General features: G+C 52.8%; 1 protein-coding gene across 1 annotated transcript in view; it reads right to left on the minus strand.

Moving 5' to 3' along the window:
* Positions 1 to 22,009, minus strand: part of SCARA5 (scavenger receptor class A member 5) — a 143,599-nt gene that overhangs the window by 103,056 nt on the left and 18,534 nt on the right. The window contains exon 3 of the mRNA XM_065401840.1: positions 15,101 to 15,216. Coding sequence (XP_065257912.1) covers positions 15,101 to 15,216 — 116 coding nt within the window. The remainder of the gene's footprint in view (positions 1 to 15,100; positions 15,217 to 22,009) is intronic.

The following is a 22,009-nucleotide window of genomic DNA, read 5'->3' on the forward strand; positions in this document are numbered from 1 at the left end:
CCTTTTTCACTGCTGCTGCACATTTAGCAGATATTTTCAGAGAACTATCCACATAGAGTCAAGGATCTTCTTGAATAGTAACAGCTAATTTACACCCAATCACTTTATCTGTATAGTTGGGATTATGTTTTCCAACGTGCATTACTTTACATTTATCAACAATGAATTTCATCTGCCATTTTGTTGTCAGTCACAGTTTTGTGAAATCCCTTTGTAGCTCTTCACAGTCTGCTTTGGACTTAATTATCTTAAGTATTTTGTATCATCTGCAAATTTTGCCACCTCACTGTTTATCCCTTTTTCCAGATCATTTATGTAGAATCATAGAATATCAGGGTTGCAAGGGACCTCAGGAGGTCATCTATCTCAAAGCAGGACCAATCCCCAGACAGATTTTTGCCCCAGATCCCTAAATGGCCCCCTCAAGGATTGAACTCACAACTCTGGGTTTACCACTGAGCTATCCCTCCCCCCTTATGAATATGTTAGTCTGCAGAAGAGAAGAGTGAGGGGGGATTTGATAGCAGCCTTCAACTACCTGAAGGGGGGTCCCAAAGAGGATGGAGCTCTGCTGTTCTCAGTGGTGGCAGATGACAGAATAAGAAGCAATGGTCTCAAGTTGCAGTGGGGGAGGTCTAGGTTGGATATTAGGAAACACTATTTCACTAGGAGGGTGGTGAAGCACTGGAATGGGTTACCTAGGGAGGTGGTGGAATCTCCATCCTTAGACATTTTTAAGGCCCGGCTTGACAAAGCCCTGGCTGGGATGATTTGAGCAGGGGATTGGACTAGATCACCTCCTGAGGTCTCTTCCATTCCTAATATTCTATGATTCTATGTTGAATAGGACTGGTCCCAGAACAGACCCCTGTGGGACACCACTATTTACCTCTCCCCATTCTGAAAAATTAATTTAGTCTTACCCTTTGTTTCCTGTCTCTTAACCAATTACTAATCCATGAGAGGACCTTCCCCCTTATCCCATGACAACTTACTTTGCTTAAGAGCCTTTGGTGAGGGATCTTGTCAAAGGCTTTCTGAAAGTCCAAGTACATCCATTGGATCACCCTTGTCCACATGTTTATGGACCCCCTCAAAGAATTCTAATAGATTGGTGAGGTGTGATTTCCTTTTCCAAAAGCCATGTTGACTATTCCCCAACATATTGTGCAGATCTATGTATTTGAAAATTCTATTCTTTACTATAGTTTCAACCAATTTGCCTGGTACTGAAGTTAGGCTCATTGGCCTGTAATTACCAGGATTGCCTCTGGAGTCCTTTTTTAAAAATCAGATTATTTTTAAAAACCACGAGTCACCATGCCAGGAGGAAAAAAAGGGGGGTAGGGAAAGGGGGCAGGGGAGAAAGCCTTTAAAAAATAAGGCTTGAAAGTGAGGCCTTCATCCGGAAGCTGAGGGACAGTCACTTGACGGGTGCTGTCCGTGAAACACACTGAGAAACTGTTCAAAAGCAATAAGTAACTTGTACTAGAATAGGAAATTTCTCTGGTTTGCAAGTATAAAGCCGGTGGTTGCATCTTCATGTTTATTTTCTGACACTTGTGTTCGCTTTTCCTTACTATTTTGTCTCTGAATCTGTGATTTTTCTAATAAACAAACTCTGTATTTATTCTTACCTCAAGCAAACTGCGTGGAATGTCTATGCCATAAAAAGCTGGTGTCTTGGGCGCTGGTTTCACACCTTTGGGGGGTGACGAATGAGAGGGGTAAAGTCCGAGTGTCTGGTAGCTAAGAACTTGGGATGGATGGAGTTGGGGACCAGAAGGGCTGCTTGGGGGGGTCATGCTGCAAGTACTAACTAGGCTGATGGAACTGAAGCCAGCGTGAGAGGTGTTTGTGGGCTGGCTACAGAGGTCAGGGCTCTGAGATATCACAGCCCAGCATGAAGGCACCCAATGATCCAGGGCAGGTGGTAATGGCCTGGCCTGGGTGATACCCAAAGTGTCACGACTACTATGGATCAACTTCTCCGAGCACGAACTTTAGGGCCTGCAGAATGCTGTAGCACAATCAAAAGCTGTTACACTTCATGGAGGAATCACGCCGAGATTCTTTGGCCTGTGCTAGTCAGGCGGTCAGCCAGGATGGTCATGATGGTCCCTTATGGCTTTAGAATGTACGACGGGCTCCAGCCAGGCAGCCTTGGAGACTAAAGTCATTTATCCCCACAAGAGCTACAGCCTAGGTCATGGGCCATATCATCTTCCTAACAACATTCCCCCAGGGAATTTGTCTGCTTTCTGACCTGCAGCCACCTCTGAGGTGACTGGGGAGTAGAGCTGGCTGGAAAATGGAATTTCCACCCTGGGAAGAGTTATGATGTTTTTTGTCCTGATCCAGGATGAAAAGTTAAAACTTCACTTTTTCATGGTACAGAAATTCCAAAAATTTCTGTCTTGGGAGAACTGAAATGGGATTTTTTGGCTCCCTCGCTGCTTGCTTGGAAGGGTCTCATCAATTTACATTTCTCCCTTTAAAGTGAGATTGACGAGACCCTTCCAGCCGTGTAGCTGAGGTGCTGTCATTTAGTTTCTCCCAATGGGAAAAAAAGAACAACAATTGTTGGGGGGGCAAATTGAAATTTCCCCATGGAAAATTCCAATTTCGCAAAAGGCATTTTGCGTTGGAAGATTATTCCGATGGAAAATCCCCAGCCAGCTCTGATTCCCACACAATCTTTGCTGGGGCGGATAAAAAGGTTTACTGTGATATTTGTGCGCTAGGAACTGGGCTGAGACCCACCACCTGGGTCAGCGACAAGCCATCCGTTGGGATGACGGCTGGTCAAGACTGGCGCTGCGCCAGATTTGAATAGATGACCTGGAAGCGAAACTGCAGGGCAAATTATCCTCATCACTGCCTATGCTGGAGCTTTTCTCTGCCTAGAGGGTTGCAGTCTTCAGGACCAGCAATCTACAACTTCACACCACTCACTTAATTCAGAACTGAGCACCACCACAATGTGGGGCAAAGGGGCCACATGGCTGCTGTAAACAAGCAGCTGAAGATTCCCCAGGTGGCATAAAGCCAGCGTATCTGCCTTCTGCCACCCACTCACACCCCTGGCATAAAGGAGTCATGCTGGGGGGTAAAGGCTATGGGTGCAACGGGGAGTGACCAGAGCATATTGTGCGCCAGCAGTGCCTTGACACATGGCTAGTGGTCTCTAGGGGGCTGCTACAGGCAGAGGTCAGTTTAGAATAGCTGTAGCCAAGTACAGCAACAAGGTTGCCCAATAAAGTAACCAGATCCACTGAGACAGATTTAAATAATAAATAATAATAATAATAGCACTATTTTCAGTTAAAAAAAAAAAAAACCAACAAGAAATATCTTCCATAACATAACAGACACCAAATCTTCCAGGCAAAACGTCCTCCCACAAGCCTGGCTCTCAGACAGAAGCCAGGGAGTTTTATAGACGGCTTCCCTACCCAGAACCCTTTGCGGGGAAGAGAAGTCCTTCCCCGTCTCTCTGGGTGACGGACAGCCCATCCAGCCAATCATCTCTTTTTCCTCACTCCCGGCTCTGCAAGAGCATCACACACCTGCTCCCCTGCAGTAGCTCTGAAGGTTCTCTAGGGGCGGGGCCAGCTCCTCTGCAGCCTCCTTATCTCTGCTGCACTCAGTGGAGATGGGCAGAGCAGAGGATTGTGCTCTCAATGTAGAAACAGAAGCTTCTCCCCTTCAGTAAGTCCCTGACTTGCTCACCTCCGGTCCTGCTTCCTCTAGCACAAGCTGGGCACTTTGCTGGGAACTAGGGGCCCGGGTCTGACTTTTACATTCTGGTGGTACAAGAACATTTTTCACAGGGATGCTGGCAGTGCAGGAACCTCAGAGAACGCCAGCTGAGTGCTCCGGGCTGGGGCAGGCTCCTGGGGTCTTCAGTGGCAGGAGGAAATAAAATCCTACCATCCGAAAATGCAGATCTCGCCTGGCTCGGGAAATGGGTCATTGGGAGGGAGATCTCCGCATTTTTAAGCTCGTAAGAAGCAACAGCAAAACATTCAAAGCCCTTAGAGATGGAAGTACCTGTTGCTTTCCTGGAAAGCTGGGAGGACACAGCTGCTCGAGGACAAACAAGACAGGCTGGAGCATTGCCACCGGAACAACAAGGTTGCACTGGGCAAGGAACGGGGCCGGAAAGACTGGGGGGAGGTTTACAGGGGTGACTCGGAAAGGTCCAGTTACAGGATGCATTATTGCAGGATCTCATCTCTGCATGAAGAATCCATCCCTGCTGCGATCTGAACCCGGGGACACACAAATGGAGTTCAGGCTCCATTGTCTATTCAGTTCTCAGCCTCTCTGCTGGGACCGTACCCCCTGCAGGAAGGAACATCTGGGCTCGTTCGAACTACGATGCTGGTTTTTGCAATGTGGATACCTGGTCCCCAGGGGAACTGAGCTGAGTCCACCAGGTGCCTATCAGAGGCTGGGTAACACTTTTTGATCACCAGCAAGCTGGGCAGGATGTGAACTCATGGTGAATGGTTCTATATCCTCCTATTAGCCACCCACCATGCCATCCGCTTCCCTTGGCTATGGGGCACACCCATAGTGCACTTGGCGACAGGGGCTTGATCTTGAGCTCTTTGGAATTAACGGCAATGAGCTTTGGATCAGGTTCCCAGTCAGCTAGGGGCATTGAAACCCAGCGTTGGCCAGGACGCCGAGGTTAAACAATAGCCCTGTGACGCCAGGGCCAAAGATAGGCAGAAGGGAGGGACCGTGGTCCCATCTGCAGGAGAACGCCTTTAGCAGGCAAATGTCCTCACTTGTAAGGCACCGGAGTATTAACTAGGACCAGACTGCTGGCCCCACACACCATCCTTTCATGCTTTCAGACTTCCACCATTTATTTATCTACTCGAAAAGTGATGTTTGCGGATGGATTTTTGCAGCTTCTTCTTTAAAGCCAAATGGTTTCCTCTGGCGTAGGATTTTTCTTTTGCTATCGACTCACTCCAACCCCACCCAGTCTCGGCGATCTCCAGGGTCCCTCGTAAACTTTCACGTCAGACGGGACCATTGTGATCATCTAGTCGGACCTCCTGCAAATTGCAGGCCACAGACCCTCACCCACTCCTGTAACGGCCCATTACCTCAGGCGGAGTTACTGCAGTACTTGAATCTTGATCTAAATACTTCAAATTACAGAGAATCCACCATTTACTCTAGTTCAAACCAGCAAACGACCCATGCTCCACACTACAAAGGAAGGGGGAAAAAACCCCAGGGTCTCTGCCAGCCTGACCTAGGGCAAAATTCCTTCCCGACCCTCATCTTTGGAGTCACTTCCTTTCACTCCTATTATGCCATCTTTACTTGAGTTACACTATTGAGCCACTAGAGCAGAGGTGGGCAAACTACGGCCCGCGGGCCATATCCAGCCCATGGGACCATCCTGCCCGGCCCTTGAGCTCCCGGCCGGGGAGGCTAGCTCCCGGCCGGGGAGGCTAGCTCTCGGCCGGGGAGGCTAGCCCCCCCCCGCAGCCTCAGCTCGCCGTGCCGCCAGCGCTCTGGGCAGCAGGGCTGCGAGCTCCTGCCGGGTAGCGTGGCTGCCAGTTCTGGTGCTCTGAGCGGCATGTTAAGGGGGCAGGGAGGTTGGATAAGGGGCAGGAGGTCCCAGGGGGCAGTTGGATGGGGCAGAGGTTCGAGGGGGGCGGTCAGGGGATGGGGAACAAGGGGGGTTGGATGGGTCGGGGATTCTGAGGGGGGCAATCAGGTAGCAGGAAGTGGGAGAGGGCGGGGGCCAGGCTGTTTGGGGAGGCACAGCCTTCCCTACCCAGCCCTCCATACAGTTTTGCACCCTGATGTGGCCCTCAGGCCAAAAAGTTTGCCCACCCCTGCACTAGAGGCCTCTGTGGGCTTGTCCCAGGGCACACACTCACCGTGGGTGCTGCCTCCTCCTACGCCTCCTGGCTGTTCTGGGGATTAGCTCTCTTCGAGGTCCGACGCCTCCCCTTGTGGTCTCTCCCCTGCTGTCCTCTCCCTCGCTCTGGGACCCCTCTCTCACCCCAGGAGCTACAGCTGCCTCTTTGTGACTTAGCCCCCCAGCCAGCTCACTATGGGGTTTCCCCTTCTGGGGTACAGAGTCTCACTGGACCCTTTGTCCAGGCAATGCCACCCCATCAGTGGCTGGGGGGAACCCAGGCCCACCCACTACTCCAGGTTCGAGCTCAGGGACCCTACAACATGCAGCCAAGGTTTGCTCAGGCCCCAACCTTGCTCCTCTCTTCCTGAGCTGCTTCCTACTCCACCTCCCACAGGCTTTTTCTCCCTCCTTCCCTCTTCAGGGTACACCCTTCCCTCACAGCCGGGCTCCCACGGTCCTATTCTTTTCCTGGGATCCCTCCTTCTCTCTCTAATGCACAAGGGTGGCTGCAGACTTCCTCGCAACAGCCATTCCTGTGGCCAGCTTCCTGGCTTTATCCTAGCCCAGCCTACACCTGCTCAGCTGAGCTCCATCTTCCAATCAGGGGTTGCTTCTCCAGCCTAACCCCTCATGTGTGGCCTATTTCACTAACCAATCCCTTTCCCAGCTTCCTTCACCTTTTGGGGGCTGGTGTGGGGTGAAGACCCCATCACAGGGCGCTACAGCATTCCTGCCAGGGTATGGTCCCTGGTAAACAAGAGAGAGAAGGCTGGAACTCAAGCTGTGTAGAAGCTTGTTTGTTTCGGCCTGTAGTTTGTAGGTGTTTTCATTAAGTTAATAAATGCCTCTTGCTGACGATGGACTGATTCCATACAACATGGCAGCCACGTGGTATATAAAAATCTAATAATTTTTTTTTTTGCTGTTTCAGCATCATTTTGCTCTACTTCTCTTTTCTCTTCCATCTGCTTGCTCTGTGCCTGCAATTCTCCTTTTTCACTTTTTTAGCAATCTGGTTTCAGTTCCTTTGGGCTTCTGCTGCTTGTCTGTGCTCACTGTGAGTGAAATTCACCCTACGCAGGGAGCCAGCACAAGAGGCCAGGCCATGTCCTATTTTAAGGGCTTTGTGCTGGGCCTTGTCCACAGGGTGAATTTCACCCATAGGCCCTCATCCAACAATGGGATCTGCTAGCAGGGACCTAGGTACTAGCATAGAGCCCCACTGAAGGGGGCAGGGCTCTCTGCATCGAGGGCTGCTACAGCCAACCCCTGCCCCACATGGCTTTATTTTTATTATTCTAGATTCTCACGTGGACTCAGGGGTTGGAAGCCAGGACTCCTGCATTTTGTTACAGCGTGGCTGGGGCCAAATGTTCAAAGACAGCCTGTAATTTTGGAAGCCCAACTTCAAACAGAGGGAGGAGGACAGATTTTTAGAGCTGTTGAAGTAACCTTCCCCAGATGTGTTTGAACTCAGGACTTTCCATACCAAATCACAGGGCTCTATCACTTGAGCTAAAGGAGTAACTCCCTTTGCTGTCAGCAGTAGCTGGTTTTTATCCTCTATGTAAACCAGCCACTAAGGAGGAACATAACACATATTTTGCCAGTGTATTATACTGAGCATCCTGCAGTGAATTCAATGGAAGTGGGTGAGTACTCAGCAATTTAGAAAGCCAAGCGCCTGTGGGTAAGTGTCTTCAGTAAACAGCGGCAGCCAAAATTAGAGGCCATCTTTTAAAATGGAGGTCTTACCCTCTTGTGATCCCCAGTTCACTGAGAATGAATTAATCTGTTTGTAGAGCACTTTGAGTGCCTCAGATTAAAGGTCTTAATTAGGTGCCTTAATTAATTTAGGGCACAGATTCAGTCTGACCAATTCCAAACGTTCAAAACTCATGCGTCGGGTCCCCCAAAATCATGAGTTTGGGTTAAAAATCAAGAGATTATAAAATAAACCGGCGTGGAATCCTTTTTATTTGGCTCCTGGTTTTGGAGCCTTTGGTGATCACAATTTCAAGCTCTTCTCTACCACCATGAAGGTTAGAAACTTCCTTTTTTTTTCCACGGGAGAGCTGAGAGTCTAACATAATCACCTGACTCCAGGAGCTGGGGCTTTAGAGAAAAGTGCTAGAGATTGTGATAGAATTGTGAGAGTTTACGATGGGGTTGTCTGCCCCCTTAAGGGCAGTACTGCCTACTGGCCAGTCCACCCTGCCATCTGGCATGGCTCTTTAAGAGCTGAAAGCTCTGATTATAGATATAAGGACCTGGGAGATACTGGGAGAGAGGACGTGGTCCCAGGAACAAGAAGGGTTGGGGAGGAAACCCTGTTACTTTTTCTTCAAGGGCCTGGGGCCAAGAGCCTTGTAGAGACGATGGGGTAAGCTGGGAGGAGACCTCCTTAAATGCTCCCTCGTCCCCCATAGCAGGGCAGATGCCCACTGAAGACTGAGGGATAACCCTGAGGGGACTGGGAATACAGCTTAGAGCACAGGCTTCAGAGGAACCTGGAAACCTGAAGCACCTTTTGTTTATTTGGGACTTTTCGTTTGGGACTCTTTTGCATGAGATTTTTCTAATAAACAAGCCCCAAGGAGGGTAACCTTGCATCAAAGGTGCCTGAATGGAGCTACTGGCTTACTGAGAAGGGAAACTGAGGCAGAGAGTACCCGCAGCACCGCGCTAACTCATCAGGGGGCGCTGCAGGGCAGGCACAGCCTATGACAGAGTTGGCTACATTACAGATTTCCTGTGGCTGCCTGTCTAATGCAGCCGCTGTGGGGCTGACAATTGTAAATATACCTGGAATAACGGGGCCAGTTCCCTCATCCCTGCACAACTCCTGGCACGAAAAGGGTCAGGATCCTTGGTTCAATAACAATATTCAACCAAAAGTGGGAGGGGCGGGGGGAAGGGACTAAAGGCTCCAGCTGACGTCCTCCTACATCTGTCTGACCCAGAAGGAAGGACTGAGCCCAGGAAGCTTGCCCTTCAAATTCCAACAGATCCAGGCTTCCTAGACAGGATGTGGTAAGAAGGCCACTACAACTAAGTTAAAAGCAAAACCCATAAATCTCCCGACTGCATGCTACCTAACTCTGGGGTGGAGTCACTCTCTGACCAGGCAGCCTCCCCAAGCATCCTTCTGGCCCAATGGTTAGTTCTGCCCATGCCCAGGAGATAGGGTGACCAGGTGTCTGGTTTTCGACCGGAACACCTGGTCTAAAAAGGACCCTGGCGGCTCCGGTCAGCACCGCCGACCGGGCCGTTAAAAGTCAGGTTGGTGGTGCTGCCCGGCTAAGGCAGGCTAGTCCCTACCTGTACTGGCTCCGCGCTGCGCCCCGGAAGCGGCCAGCAGGTCTGGCTCCTAGGTGGGGGGGGCCACGGAGCTCCACGTGCTGCCCCGCCCCGAGCACCGGCTCCGCACTCCCATTGGCCAGGAACTAGCCAATAGGAGCTGGGGGGGGGGGGGCAGTGCCTGAAGTTGAGAGCAGCGTGCAGAGCCACCTGTGCACCTCCGCCTAGGCGTCGGACCTGCTGCTGGCTGCTTCCGGGGCGCAGCACAGTCCGTGGTGACAGGACAGGCAGGAAGCCTGCCTCAGCCCCCCCGCTGCACCGCTGACTGGGAGCCATCTCACCCCAATCCCCTGCCCCGGCCCTGAGCACCCCCCAACCCAGAGCCCCCTCCTGCACCTCAATCCCCTCATCCCTGGCCCCATCCCAGAGCCTGCACCCTCCTCCCAGAGTCCTCACCCCTCTGCACCCCAACCTCCTGCCCCAGCCCAGAGCCCCCTCCCACACCCTGAATCCCGCATCCCCAGCCCTACCCCAGAACCTGCACCTCCAGCCCAGAGCCCTCCCCGCACCACAATCCCCTGCCCCGGCCCTGAGCACCCCCCAAACCCAGAGCCCCCTCCTGCACTCCAATCCTGTCATCCCTGGCCCCATCCCGTAGCCCGCACCTCCATCCCAGAGCCCTCACCCCCCACTGCACTCCAACCTCCTGCCCCAGCCCAGAGCCCCCTCCCACACCCTGAATCCCTCATCCCCGGCCCTACCCCAGACACCTGGTCACCCCCTCCCGCACCGCAACCTGCTGCCCGGAATGTAGTGAGGGGGGAGCAGGGCCTCGGGGAAGGGGCAGGGCTAGGGTGTTCAGTTTTGTGCAATTAGAAAGTTGGCAACCCTACCAGGAGAGCGACTATTGGCAGCATGCTGACTTTGGAGATTTGGCTCGAGTCCCGTGGGTTAAACCCTTTTACAAAATGAAAAGGAGCAATACCAGGGAAGGGGATCAGCCGATGCGGTTTCCCTACCACCGTGGAAGAGCGGGTTGGTGTTTCCATAGGCACCCAGCATCGGGGAAGCTCCATTGGGGTGTTTGTGTGTATGTGTTATGGGGAGCCAGGCTCTGGTTTGCCTCCATTCACATGATCTGTCTGCACATTTTAAATTACTCCCAGCAGGGAGAGAATAAAAACATACAAACAACTGACATGAGGCCCACCCTGCCTTCCAAGAGTTCCCTTCCCCACCCCAGAGCTCCGCGCATCCTGTGCTTTGACAGCAGGCTGATGGCCTGCTTCCAGGCCGCCTTGCTCTCCAGGAAGAAGACTGTCAATATTGAGAAAGCAGAGGGTTTAGTTGGAAGAGGTACGGGTGCTGCATGGTGTGACGGGTTGGATCACAGAAAACCCCTTGGGAACTGCCAACTGATGTGTTGAGACTACTTCTGCCCCTGCTTTCTTGCCAGCTTGGGACTCCAGTGCCCTGCCTGGTTTGAGCCAGACACACTAGCCTGCTGCAAACCCAGGCCCAGGTCTGAACAACGTTCCCCCAAACTACAGGCTTAACTGAAAACAGCTTAAGAAGTGTTCCTGTCTCCAACACCCCGATGCCCAACTCCCAATGGGGTCCAAACCCCAAATAAATCAGTTTTACCCTGTATAAAGCTCATACAGGATAAACTCATAAATTGTTCGCCCTCTATAACACTGATAGAGAGATATGCACAGCTGTTTGCTCTCCCCTCCCTCTGGGTTAATTAATAAGTAAAAAGTGATTTTATTAAGTACAAAAGGTAGGATTTAAGTGGTTCCAAGTAGTAACAGACAGAAGAAAGTGAATTACCAAACAAAATAAAATAAAACACGCAAGTCTAAGCCTAATACAGTAAGAAGCTGATTACAGATAAAATCTCACCCTCAGAGATGTTTCAATAAGCTTCTTTCACAGACTGGACGCCGTCCTAGTCTGGGCCCAATCCTTTCCCCTGGTACAGTTCTTGTTCCAGCTCAGGTGGTAGCTAGGGGATTTCTCATGACTGCAGCCTCCTTTGTTCTGTTTCACCCCCTTATATAGCTTTGCACAAAGTGGGAATCCTTTGTCTCTCTGGGTTCCCCCCCCTTCTAAATGGAAAAGCACCAGGTTTAAGATGGATTTCAGTACCAGGTGACCTGGTCGCATGTCCTGTGAGACCCCAAGCCTTCATTCCTCCCAGCCTGACTCACAGGAAGGCCTGCAAGGAAACAGAGCCATCCACAGTCAATTGTCCTGGTTGATGGGAGCCATCAAGATTCCAAACCACCATTAATGACCCACACTTTGCATAATTACAATAGGCCCTCAGAGTTATATTTCATATTTCTAGTTTCAGATACAAGAATGATACATTCATACAAATAGGATGATCACACTCAGTAGATTATAAGCTTTGTAATGATGCCTTACAAGAGACCTTTTGCATGAAGCATATTCCAGTTACACTATATTCACACTCATTAGCATATTTTCATAAAATCATGTAGAGTGCAATGTCACACATGGATCCTGTAGCTCAGGGATGGCAACCTTTGGCACGCGGCCCATCAGGGAAATCCGCTGGCAGGCCAGGGCAGTTTGTTTACCTGCAGCGTCCACAGGTTTGTCCAATCGCAGCTCCCACTGGCCGCGGTTCGCCATCCCTGGCCAATGGGGGCTGCATGAAGCAGCAGCCAGCACATTCCTTGGCCCACGCCGCTTCCTGCAGTCCCCATTGGCCTGGAGCGGTGAACCGCGGCCAGTGGGAGCGGACGCTGCAGGTAGACAAACCATCCTGGCCCGCCAGCAGCTTTCCGTGACGGGCCGCCTGCCAAAGGTTGCCGATCCCTGCTGTAGATGATCTATACGTGCTTGCAAACCAGTCTGGAAGTCACAACCCAAATGGTCTCTTAATTCATGCTCCAGTCAGGGGGGCTGTGAAGAGAGGGCAGAAGGAAGATACTGCTTGGATTCTTTTGTAAACTGTCAAAGGGACCAAGTTCTAGCTCTGCTTCCATTTAAGTACCCAATGCTACTGAGCACCCATAGTAAATGCTGTAGTGAACAGGCTGCGGTGTATGCGTTAACAACACCATCTGCTGGATTGAATGAGACCGGTGCTGACATGTGTCTCAGTGACCCTATACTGTGAATTCCCAGTGGAGATTCTCCTTTGGCCGAAGAGGCCAGGAGTTTTGAAACAGGTGGAGCTGGGTTCTACGTCCCCCGTTGCTGCAAAGTTCTGGGAGGTCCTGCTGTGTTCTAAGTGCCCAGGGATTCGGTGCTGTACGTTATAGTTCAGAACTGGCAGCTGAATGCATGCAGCTAAGCAAGTGGCCCATGTAGGACGAGGCATCCCAGAGTGCACATTCGAGGATGGATTTTGTAGGGACAGTGTCTCTGCCAGGTGTTTCAAAGTCCAGGCTCATGTCAACCTCCTAGCAGGGGTGCAGGAACAGGGAGGACCAGGGGGCCATGGCCCCATCACTTTTTACCAGCCGTAAAGGTGAGTGATGGGGGGGGGGGGGAAGGGATGCAGAGGAGTGAGCGGGGAGCGGGGTCTTGGGGAAAGGGGCAGCGCAGGGGCGGGACCTTGGGGGAAGGGACAGCGCAAGGGCAGGGGGGAAGGGAAAGGGACGTGGTGGGGGCGGGGCCTCAGGGAGAAGGGGCAGGTTGTGGGCGGGGCCTAGGGACAAGGGGTGGCACAGGAGCAGAGAGTCTCCGGGGGAAGGGGTGGTGTGGGGGGCAGGGCCACAGTTGTGGCGCCGATGGCCCCCCGACTTTTAGGGAGTTTCCTCTGCGCCTGCCTCCTAGTCCAGGGCAGGGTTTCTGGGGCTCACAGTTGGTAGCCTGATTCTTTCCGCCTGGCCCGAGCTTGTTCTAGCAGTAAGAACTCAACCCAGATCCAGTCCTGCACCCCAGCTGTGTGAGGTTTCCTTCCCCACTGCAGATATTGCGCGCTCGCTTTCCTACAAGAAGTATGTGGCAGCAGGCCAGGCCAACGGCCTCACAGTGACGTCTCATGGTGCCTCGTGGGAGAGCTGCGTCCAGGAGTGTGCTCAAGAAACTCACTGGCACAGTTGCTAGGCTGCTAGGGGGTAACAGCCTACTTGCCACCGGCTGATGGAGCTCCTCCTGTAGCTCAAGTGATAAAAGTCAGGATAGCGGTGCTGATGGCAAGGGATTCAAGCCATGCTGATGACCCAGGCAGGGGGAGTTCTTAGACTCAGCCTCTCACGTCCCAGGCTGACAAGGACTATCAGGCCTGTGAGAGTCTGGTGCACTGGAGTTGGCACTAGCAGAGGGAAAGCGCCTCCTACTGATTCATGTCCTGTGTGACACCTGGGTTTCCTTTGCAGGCTTCCGATCCTAACACTGAGTAGATTTGGTCCTGCTTACTTGTGCGACTGATCAAGATCCCGGGTAGCCCTGTGGGTCCGAGTCTTGGGAGATGCGGCTGAAATGCACACAGAGATCTTTATGATGATTAATAATCACGTTTATTACGGTGGTGCATAAGGGCCAACCAAGAACGGCGCCCCACTCTGCTAGGGACTGTACAAACCTTCTGTGCATCCCAGCCAGGCCCAGAGCGACGGTGTTTCTCCAGAGCTGTGTGGAGTCAGGACTTCATTTCCATGGTGTCGGGTTTGGGAGGCCCATGCTGCTCTCGGTGGGAGGCCTCTCAAACTAAACAAGAAGCGGGTGGGTTGTTTCTTCCAAGGGCCAGCGTGAAATCAAAGGCCCAGACCGCGAAGCGCCGCATCGCAATTTGGCCTCGTGGCAGCTGGGAGCAATTGCAGTGGAAGTGGCTTTGCAAAACATTCGGGTGGAAACAGCCCAGCTCACAAAACCAATACATCAGCTTGGGACTGGGGCAGGTCAAGGCTGCTCATTAATCCTCTGCTTGGTATGCCTCGGCCTGACGCGACACAGCCCTCTGGAGCCAAGAATTACTCATGCTGCGCCTGGTTGAGCATCGGGTACGGTTACTCCCAAGACGCCGGGCGGGATCCTGGAGACATGCTGGGGGGATTAAGGGCTTTCTGAGGGAAATCTCTGAGGTGCAGCGACTGGCGGAGAAAGAACGCGGCCGCGGAAAAGCGGAGGAGGATCTGGCCCACTCGCTATGTTTTGCCTTTTTCTAGTGCCTGAAGATCTCAAAGCACTTGACAAGCATTAACTGATCAAGCCTCACAACAGCCCTGGGAGGGAGGTACTATCGTTATCCCCGTACTAGGAAGATGGGGAAACTGAAGCACGGGGAGATTTTTTTTAACGTGACTTGCCCAAGATGATGCAGCAAGTCAGTGGCAGGGCCAGGAATAGCCCCTAGCTCTCGGCAGCCCATCTCCAGACCAGTCCTACGTGTGGTCACTAAAGGCAGTGCCCAGGGCTGCAGGCTGACAGGTGTCCTGAGGGACGACGTAGTGAAAGAGGGAGACACAGAGGGCGCCCGCCGCTGGGCATTTGGGTCCTGAGGACTCGTGACAAGATTCCAAAGCCAGAAGGGACCACTGTGATCATCCTGTCTGACCCCTGTTTCCCGCCCCGCCCTCCCCCGGATAGCACAGCCAGAGAACTTCCCTGCGTTGATCCCTGCTGGAGCCAGAGCCTGGCTTCTTTGATTTAGTTGGGGATTGGTCCTGCTTTGAGCAGGGGGTTGGACTAGATACCTCCTGAGGTCCCTTCCAACCCTGATATTCTAGGATTCTATGAAACCACCCAACGCTGCTGTGAGCTTATGCAGCTCGTACCGGACCATGAGCATTTTCGGCCCTGCTTGGCTGAAAGAGGTGGCAGCCCAGAGACGGCCCCGGAGGCTCCGGTACGAATGCGGCATTCCCCACCCCTTTCCGCTCCTCCCCGGAGCGGGAGGCAGACCGGAGGCGCCTTTACCTGCCAGGATGAAGACGCCGACGAGGATCAGGAACACGAGCAGGTAGAGTCCGACCACCGCGTACTTCAGAGCCGCGATGGAGCCCAGCCGGCCACAGCGCCCCGCTCCCCTCCTCCTGCCGCCTGGACCTGGGGGGATGGACGGACAAAGACCCGTTAGGAACAGAATTCTTCTCTCCTCTGAGCTTGCTCGCCCTCACCCGCCAGGCCCCGATCCAGCTCCGCTGCAATGCTAAGAATTAACAAGTTTGGAGGAAAACAGAGCGAGGCGAAAGCGTGGGAACCTGGGGGCTGGCCGTAAAGGCTGATTGGGTGGGACCCAGACAGCTTCCACTAGCATCAATGGGGGCAGGATCGGACCTGTTCTGTGGGGCAGAGCCAGTGTCCAAATCACCGGGAAAACGAGCAAGCCCAAAGGAAAGCGGGAGGGAAAAGGAGAGAGGGAGAGAAAGAAAGGAATGAAAAAGAGAAGGCGGGTGAGAGCTGTGAACAAGCCGAGAGCCGTCCCAGTGCAGCGGTCAGGTTGTCATCACCAAGCAGCGTCGGAGAGCAGTGCGGCCAGCAGCGGGCCCAGAGTGGGGGCAGCTCTGCGGCTGGGATTTTGGAAGGAAACAATCCCAGGGTCGTCCCCGACGATGGGTTAGGGAGGGAGCCGGGTGGTCGCGCCAGTTGCGCCTTAGCGCATTGCAAGGCAGGAGCAGACGAGCCAACTCGGCCCTCTTTCCCCCCCTCCCGCCCCGCCCATCTCTGTAAAACCTTTGAACAAAGGTTAGCGGGGCCACCTCCTAGCAACCCTTGGGAACTGCCGAACACTGTAAAAACCAGCCACACCTCTGGGTGTGAACCCCACTGTGCAGGGGGGCAAACTCTGGCCTCTGCAGCCTGGGGGTGGAGGCTGGGACAGCATCTCTTGTGCTCAGCAGAGCAGACGGAGGAGTTAGGCCTATATATGAGGCACCCTGGGGTGGGGGCAGTGAACTGGCCAGGGCATTTACAGCCACTCCCCTCCTGTTGACATCTGGAGCCGGGGCGGGATTGGGGGGTTTGGCCACCATTCCTGCCTTGCTCAGACACCCTCTCTCTGGGCTGGCAGGACTGAGTCAGCCGTACCCCCGTTCAAATGGCAGCTGCCTCCTGTGTGGACATAGGGAGGAGAAGGATCTCAGGGATCCCTCTTTTCCCATCCACACAGGGCCAGCTGTGACTCGGTCCAAGCCGAAGCACGTCAGCATCGGCACTTGGATGGCCATGGAGCTGGTCAGAGCGCCTAGCCCAACGCTAACTCCCAGAGCTAGGCCTCCAGCAGGGCGACTGCTCAGCAGACACCTGCGCCGCCCGCGCGCATCTCACACCGCAACGTTGTCAAGCCCCTGGACCTGCCAGACCGGCTCTGCCAGGAGACCACCAGCCATACCCCTGGGCCAGGCGCACCACAAGCATCTGCCTTCGAGAGGGAGCATGGAACAAAACCTCCTGGCCTTGAGACATGAGGCCGGGATGCAGCAAGTTCCCAGCAACAAATCGATCGCATGCCTTCGAGAGGGCAAAAATAACATGGGGCCGTCCGGAGCGCAGATAAAACAGAGGGGAGAAAGAGAGAGAGAGAGAAACTGACTAAGACCTGTGCTCAGGAAATCCCGACAAAAAGCCCTTTGTTTACTGCTGTCCAGAGACGCAGAATGTCCTTCCGCAGGTATTGCAAATCGTTATTTCTTTGTGTTACCATAGTGCCTAGGAGTGCCAGTCATGGACCAAGACCCTGTTGCGCTAGGTGCTGTACAAACAACGGACAAAAAGACAGCCCCTGCCCCCAGGAGCTTACACTCCACATATCTGACAAGAGACAACGAGTGGATACAACAAACAGACTGGGGAGCCCCTCTTGTTACATCGCACCTTTCCTCCTTAAATGTATTAGAGGCTGGGTCTATCCAAGTGTCTCTAATGACTGTGGTCATCATAATCATACCCAGCTCTTATATGGCACTTGCATCGGTAGATCTCAAAGCTCTGTACAAAGGAGGTCACTACCATTACCCCATTGTACACATGGGTAAACTGAGGCACAGGAAGGTGCGGTGACTTGCCCAAAGTCACCCAGCAGGTGAGTGGTACAGCTGGGATGGAAACCCAGGTCTCCAAATCCTAATCCAGGAGCCCACTAGGTCACACTGTCTCCCCCGAACCCCAATACTTAGTGTTTGCACAGGGCTAGCAAATGGTTAAGTACAACCTCACGACAGGGACTGCAGAGATGGGGCTGCATTATCAACACCGTTTTTACCCAAGGGAAAACGGGTACAGGGATTAAGTCTCCAAGTCTCTGGAGGGAATCAGTGGCCAGATGGATACACAAGCTCAAGAACTCCTGGCTCCTAGCCCTGTGCTCATTCCACTAGTCCATGGCACCACTGGCCCAGGGCTGGGAGACACCCCCCTTGAGGTTGCCACTTTGTGTACCAACAAGGAAGTGAACAAAGACTTGCTAAAACCTAAGGATGCTACTGCAACTTTACCTTGTAGAGTGGAATTTAGTTGGAATGAGACTGGACACGTCTCAGGGCAGGGGCCGTGTCTACTGAAGTGTCTGTCCAGCACCAAACACAACAGGACCCTGATCCCAGCAGGGGCCCATTACTTAGGACAGTTCTACCTATTGCTAGCCCCCTATCTCCATCGGGCTGTACCTGGATTCTGCAAACGTACCAGGAGCACGTCGATCAGGCAATAGATGACGTGTTCCTCTATCCCACCAGCTGTTGCAGGTCTTGCACCTAGCGAGAAGGTCAGACGGCCGGCTGCTTTTGAGCCATCTCTACCTAGGGTGGCCAGGTGCCTGGTTTTCATCTGGAAAGTCCATTCAAAAAGGGGACCTGACAGTGTCTGGTCAACTCTACTGACCGGACACCCAAAATCCAGTTACTGCAGGCGGGGGAGGCACTGGGTCATCACCCGCGCCAGCCCCTACTCAGCTGGGGCCGCCTCCTACCTGCATCGGGCAGCTACAGCTCCCAGCCGCAGCAAAGCAGCCGAGTCCCTCCTGACCCAGACGGGGGGGTTGGAGGGGAAAAGCAGCGAGGGATGGGGGGCAAGAGGAGAGGATGGGGCGGAGCCGCGGGGGAAGAGACGGGGCAGGGCCTTGGGGGGAAGAGGCGAGGCCGGGGATGTTCCGGCACTCCTGCTGGAGTGTCCGGTTTTTAAATATTATCAAGTTGGCAACCCTACCTCTACCCAGGGCCAGATTAACTTTTTGTGGGCCCGGCGCCAAACATATTTGTGGGCCCCCGTTGGGGAAATAGGGCATGTGATGGGGGGCGGTCCGCAGAGCGAGGGGCCGGTTGGGGGCAATGAGACGCAGCACAGCAGGAGTGGCCCCACTCAGCCCAGCACAAGGGCACTATTTACAAACCCCAAACTGCTAGACGCACACTGGCCCGCCCAGCCCTGCGCTGCCAGCGTGCCCCTTCCACACTGCCCCCTGCCCAGTGCCCTGCTCTTATGCCAGTGCCCCCTCACCCAGAGACTTCCCCCACAGATCCCTATGCCCAGCACCCCCTGCCTAGAGACCCCTCCCGCTGACATCCCACCACAACTACACAGCACCCTGCACACCATACCCCCTGCCCAGCTCCCCCACCCACAGATCCCCTACTGTCCAGCGGCCCCTTCACAGTCCCACCATCACAGCTGTACAGTGCCCCATATTCCTGAGGGAATTCTGCATCAAATTCTGTGCATGCTATTTTAAAATTCTGAATTTTTTTTTATAATAAATAAATGTGGAAGCTCCACCATGGCAGTGGGGAGCACAGACCACTGGCTGCATGGAGGTGGGAGATCACCCTGCAGCCTCCCCCACCCCCCTGGGACAGGGACTTGGCAGTGAGACTGAACCTGACCCTGACACAGCACAAGGGCCAGGCCTGCCACAGAAACACCCTGGGGCCCTGCTCCTTTTGCGCCAGGCACACCAGATGTGGGCAGGGAGGGTCAGCCCAGCACCAGGATCCAAGTGCAGAGGGACTTAGTGTGGGGGGATCCAGATGGGGGTAAGAGGGTTCTGGGGGGGGGGGAAGAGGGTTCTGTGGGGGCAGTCTGGGTGCAGGCAGCTCAATGGGGGATCTGGATGCACAGGGAGGTGCCAGGTGCAGGGGCAATGGGAGTCTGCAGGGGGGACCAAGTGAAAGTGGTTGGAGCTCAGTGGGCGGGGGGGGGGGGGGAGTCTGGGTGCAGGGGAGGTGGGGTTGTTGTACTTAAAGTACTGCACAGGATCTTTTCAGGGGGAATAAGGCAAACGCCACATTCATTTGGTAATACACTGTATCATATGCATATGATCTATATTACACTCATGCACTCACATACTCCATCTTGTTGTTGTTACCAACTAGTTGCTCCTCTTAACTTCACTGGCCAGGTGAGTTAGATAGGGGAGGGGTGGAGCCGGGCTTCTGCCAATCTGGATCAATGCTCTGATGTTGACAAGACCCAGGGTCCTCTGCAAGACACCTCACATTTATAGCAGCTTCCCTCTCATGCAAATCTATATCAGATTCAAAATCTGTGTCTATTGGTCCTTTGTGCTGCTTCCTTCTGGGTATTGTCCCAATACTGTTCAAAGAGGTTGTTTTCAAAAGAAGGTGCTGTTCAAAGAGGGTGTTTCCAAAAGAAGGGTTGCAGTTCTAGCCCTGGCTCCAACCCCAGCTGCAGTCACAGAGGGGAAGTCCCATTGTCCTGCCTTCAGCCCCAGCTTCAGCCACTGACAGCTGAAGCAAACGAAGTCTCAGAGGTCTGGAATCCGTGAGTGTCATGGCCCCCCGACTAAATTATAGACTTCGTTGTAATCCATATTTAAACATACAAAAGAAGGTGCTTGATTCTAACCCCCCCCCCGGCCGTCAATATGTCTGCTCTTCTTTAGTGAGACCACTTGACAAGTTTGATTGTCCTTGGGTCTGGCTTCCATCCCCTCTCCAACTAGCTGTCTGGAGGTGCTGCCTTCCATGACTTGCTCATTCACACCTCATTCATGCAACATGCCAATTGATTAAGGGAGTGTGGGGAGGGGGAATCTTATTCTACTCCTAGCAAAAAGACATTTTTCTTCTACTTTTAACTATCCTTAGGGGCTATAACATTAAACCAAGGCTTAACACAAAGTTTTCTATAACTTTTTCTGATACAAAGTTCCTATATCAAAGGACTTGATACAAAGTTGTATGAAAATAGCTTAATACAAGGTTATATAGAGAGGCATAATACAAAGTCATATGAAAGTTATGTGAAGATGCTTAATACAGAGATTTATCTACAGGGTTCATTTGGGTGGGGTCCAGGTGTAGGTGGTTGGGGCTCAGTGGGGAGGGTGTCTGTGGGGGCTCACCGGGGTGGTACAGATGCAGGGGAGGTGGGGCTTGTCAGGGTGAGGGTTTGATGGGCCTGCTTAACAGGGGAGACCCAGCTGCTACCAAGGGGATCCGCATGCTGGGACCCCGTTTCCCCTATCCCAGGGATCGATAACCTTTGGCACGTGGCCCACCAGGGTAAGCCCCCTGGCGTCCACAGGTTCGGCCAATTGCAGCTCCCACTGGCTGTGGTTTGCCGCTCCAGGCCAATGGGGGCTGCAAGAAGCCGCGGCCAGCACATCCCTCGTCCTGCAGCCCCCCATTTGCCTGGAGCCGCGATCGGCTGAACCTGTGGATGCGGCAGGTAAACAAACTGGCCCGGCCCACCAGGGGGCTTACCCTAGCGGGCCGCGGGCCGAAGGTTGCCGATCCCTGCCCTATCCCCTTCTCTTCCCCATCCCATGAACCTTTTACAGGAGATTTGGGATGAGGGTTAGAGGAATGTTTTGGGGTAAGAGAATGTTTAGGCTCCCAATCCCCTTCTCTCCTCCCAGGGGCAAAATGGGATCCTCCCTTCCCACCAGTTTTAAACCCCTTTCTGTGGCCCGCCCTCAATAGACGCCTGATTCTGTTCGAAGGCATCAGCTAAAAAAGCCATCTCATTCACAGACTTTACATCTTTGTCCCATAGACACTGCTTCACATCAGCCTTACATACGCTTAGGAAATGCTCTTGAGCAACAAGATCCAACATTCCCTCAAACCTTGCCACCTTTTTACCCCTGACCCATTTTCCCAACAAATCTTTCATTTTGTTTACATATTCCCCATTACTCATCCCAATATCCCTCTTAAGATTCCTAAATTTAATTCTATATGTTTCAGGGGTAATCTGAAAACTTCGCAAAACAGTATCTTTAAATTTACAATAGTCTAAAGCATTTTCAATAGGCATTCCATTGAATACATTTCAAGCTTTACCAGTTAATTTTGCAGTCAGAGTAGGAACTCTCTTATCATCAGGGATTTCATGTATCTCACACCGCCTCTCAAAGGTAGTCAGATGTTCAGCAATATCATCATCTTCACTGTATGCAGGGCATAAGTGTTCCCATTTGTGGATTTTTGGAGTGATGGGAGTCATTGGGGTCGGGGGGGTTCTGGTTCTGGTTCTCTAGCAGGTCCAGTTGGAGTTTTCGGTCTCTTTCTCCCCTCTCTTTCTCTTCCATGGCTCTTCTGTATGCAGCTTCCTCCCTGACTGCCTCTTTTTCTTTTATCCCCAATTCTTTCAGTGGCAATAAACTCTGGTGCTCCCTCTCCTTTTCTGCAGACTGACGCCTAGAAAGCTCTAACTCAGGGGTAGGCAACCTATGGCACACGTGCCAAAGGCGGCACGTGAGCTGATTTTCAGTGGCACTCACACTGCCTGGGTCCTGGCCACCGGTCCGGGGGCCTCTGCATTTTAATTTAATTTTAAATGAAGCTTCTTAAACATTTTAAAAACCTTATTTACTTTACACACAACAATAGTTTAGTTATATTATCGACTTATAGAAAGAGACCT

This window comes from Emys orbicularis, chromosome 3 (genome assembly GCF_028017835.1).
Source record: "Emys orbicularis isolate rEmyOrb1 chromosome 3, rEmyOrb1.hap1, whole genome shotgun sequence".
In the NCBI taxonomy this organism is placed as follows: Eukaryota; Metazoa; Chordata; order Testudines; family Emydidae; genus Emys; species Emys orbicularis.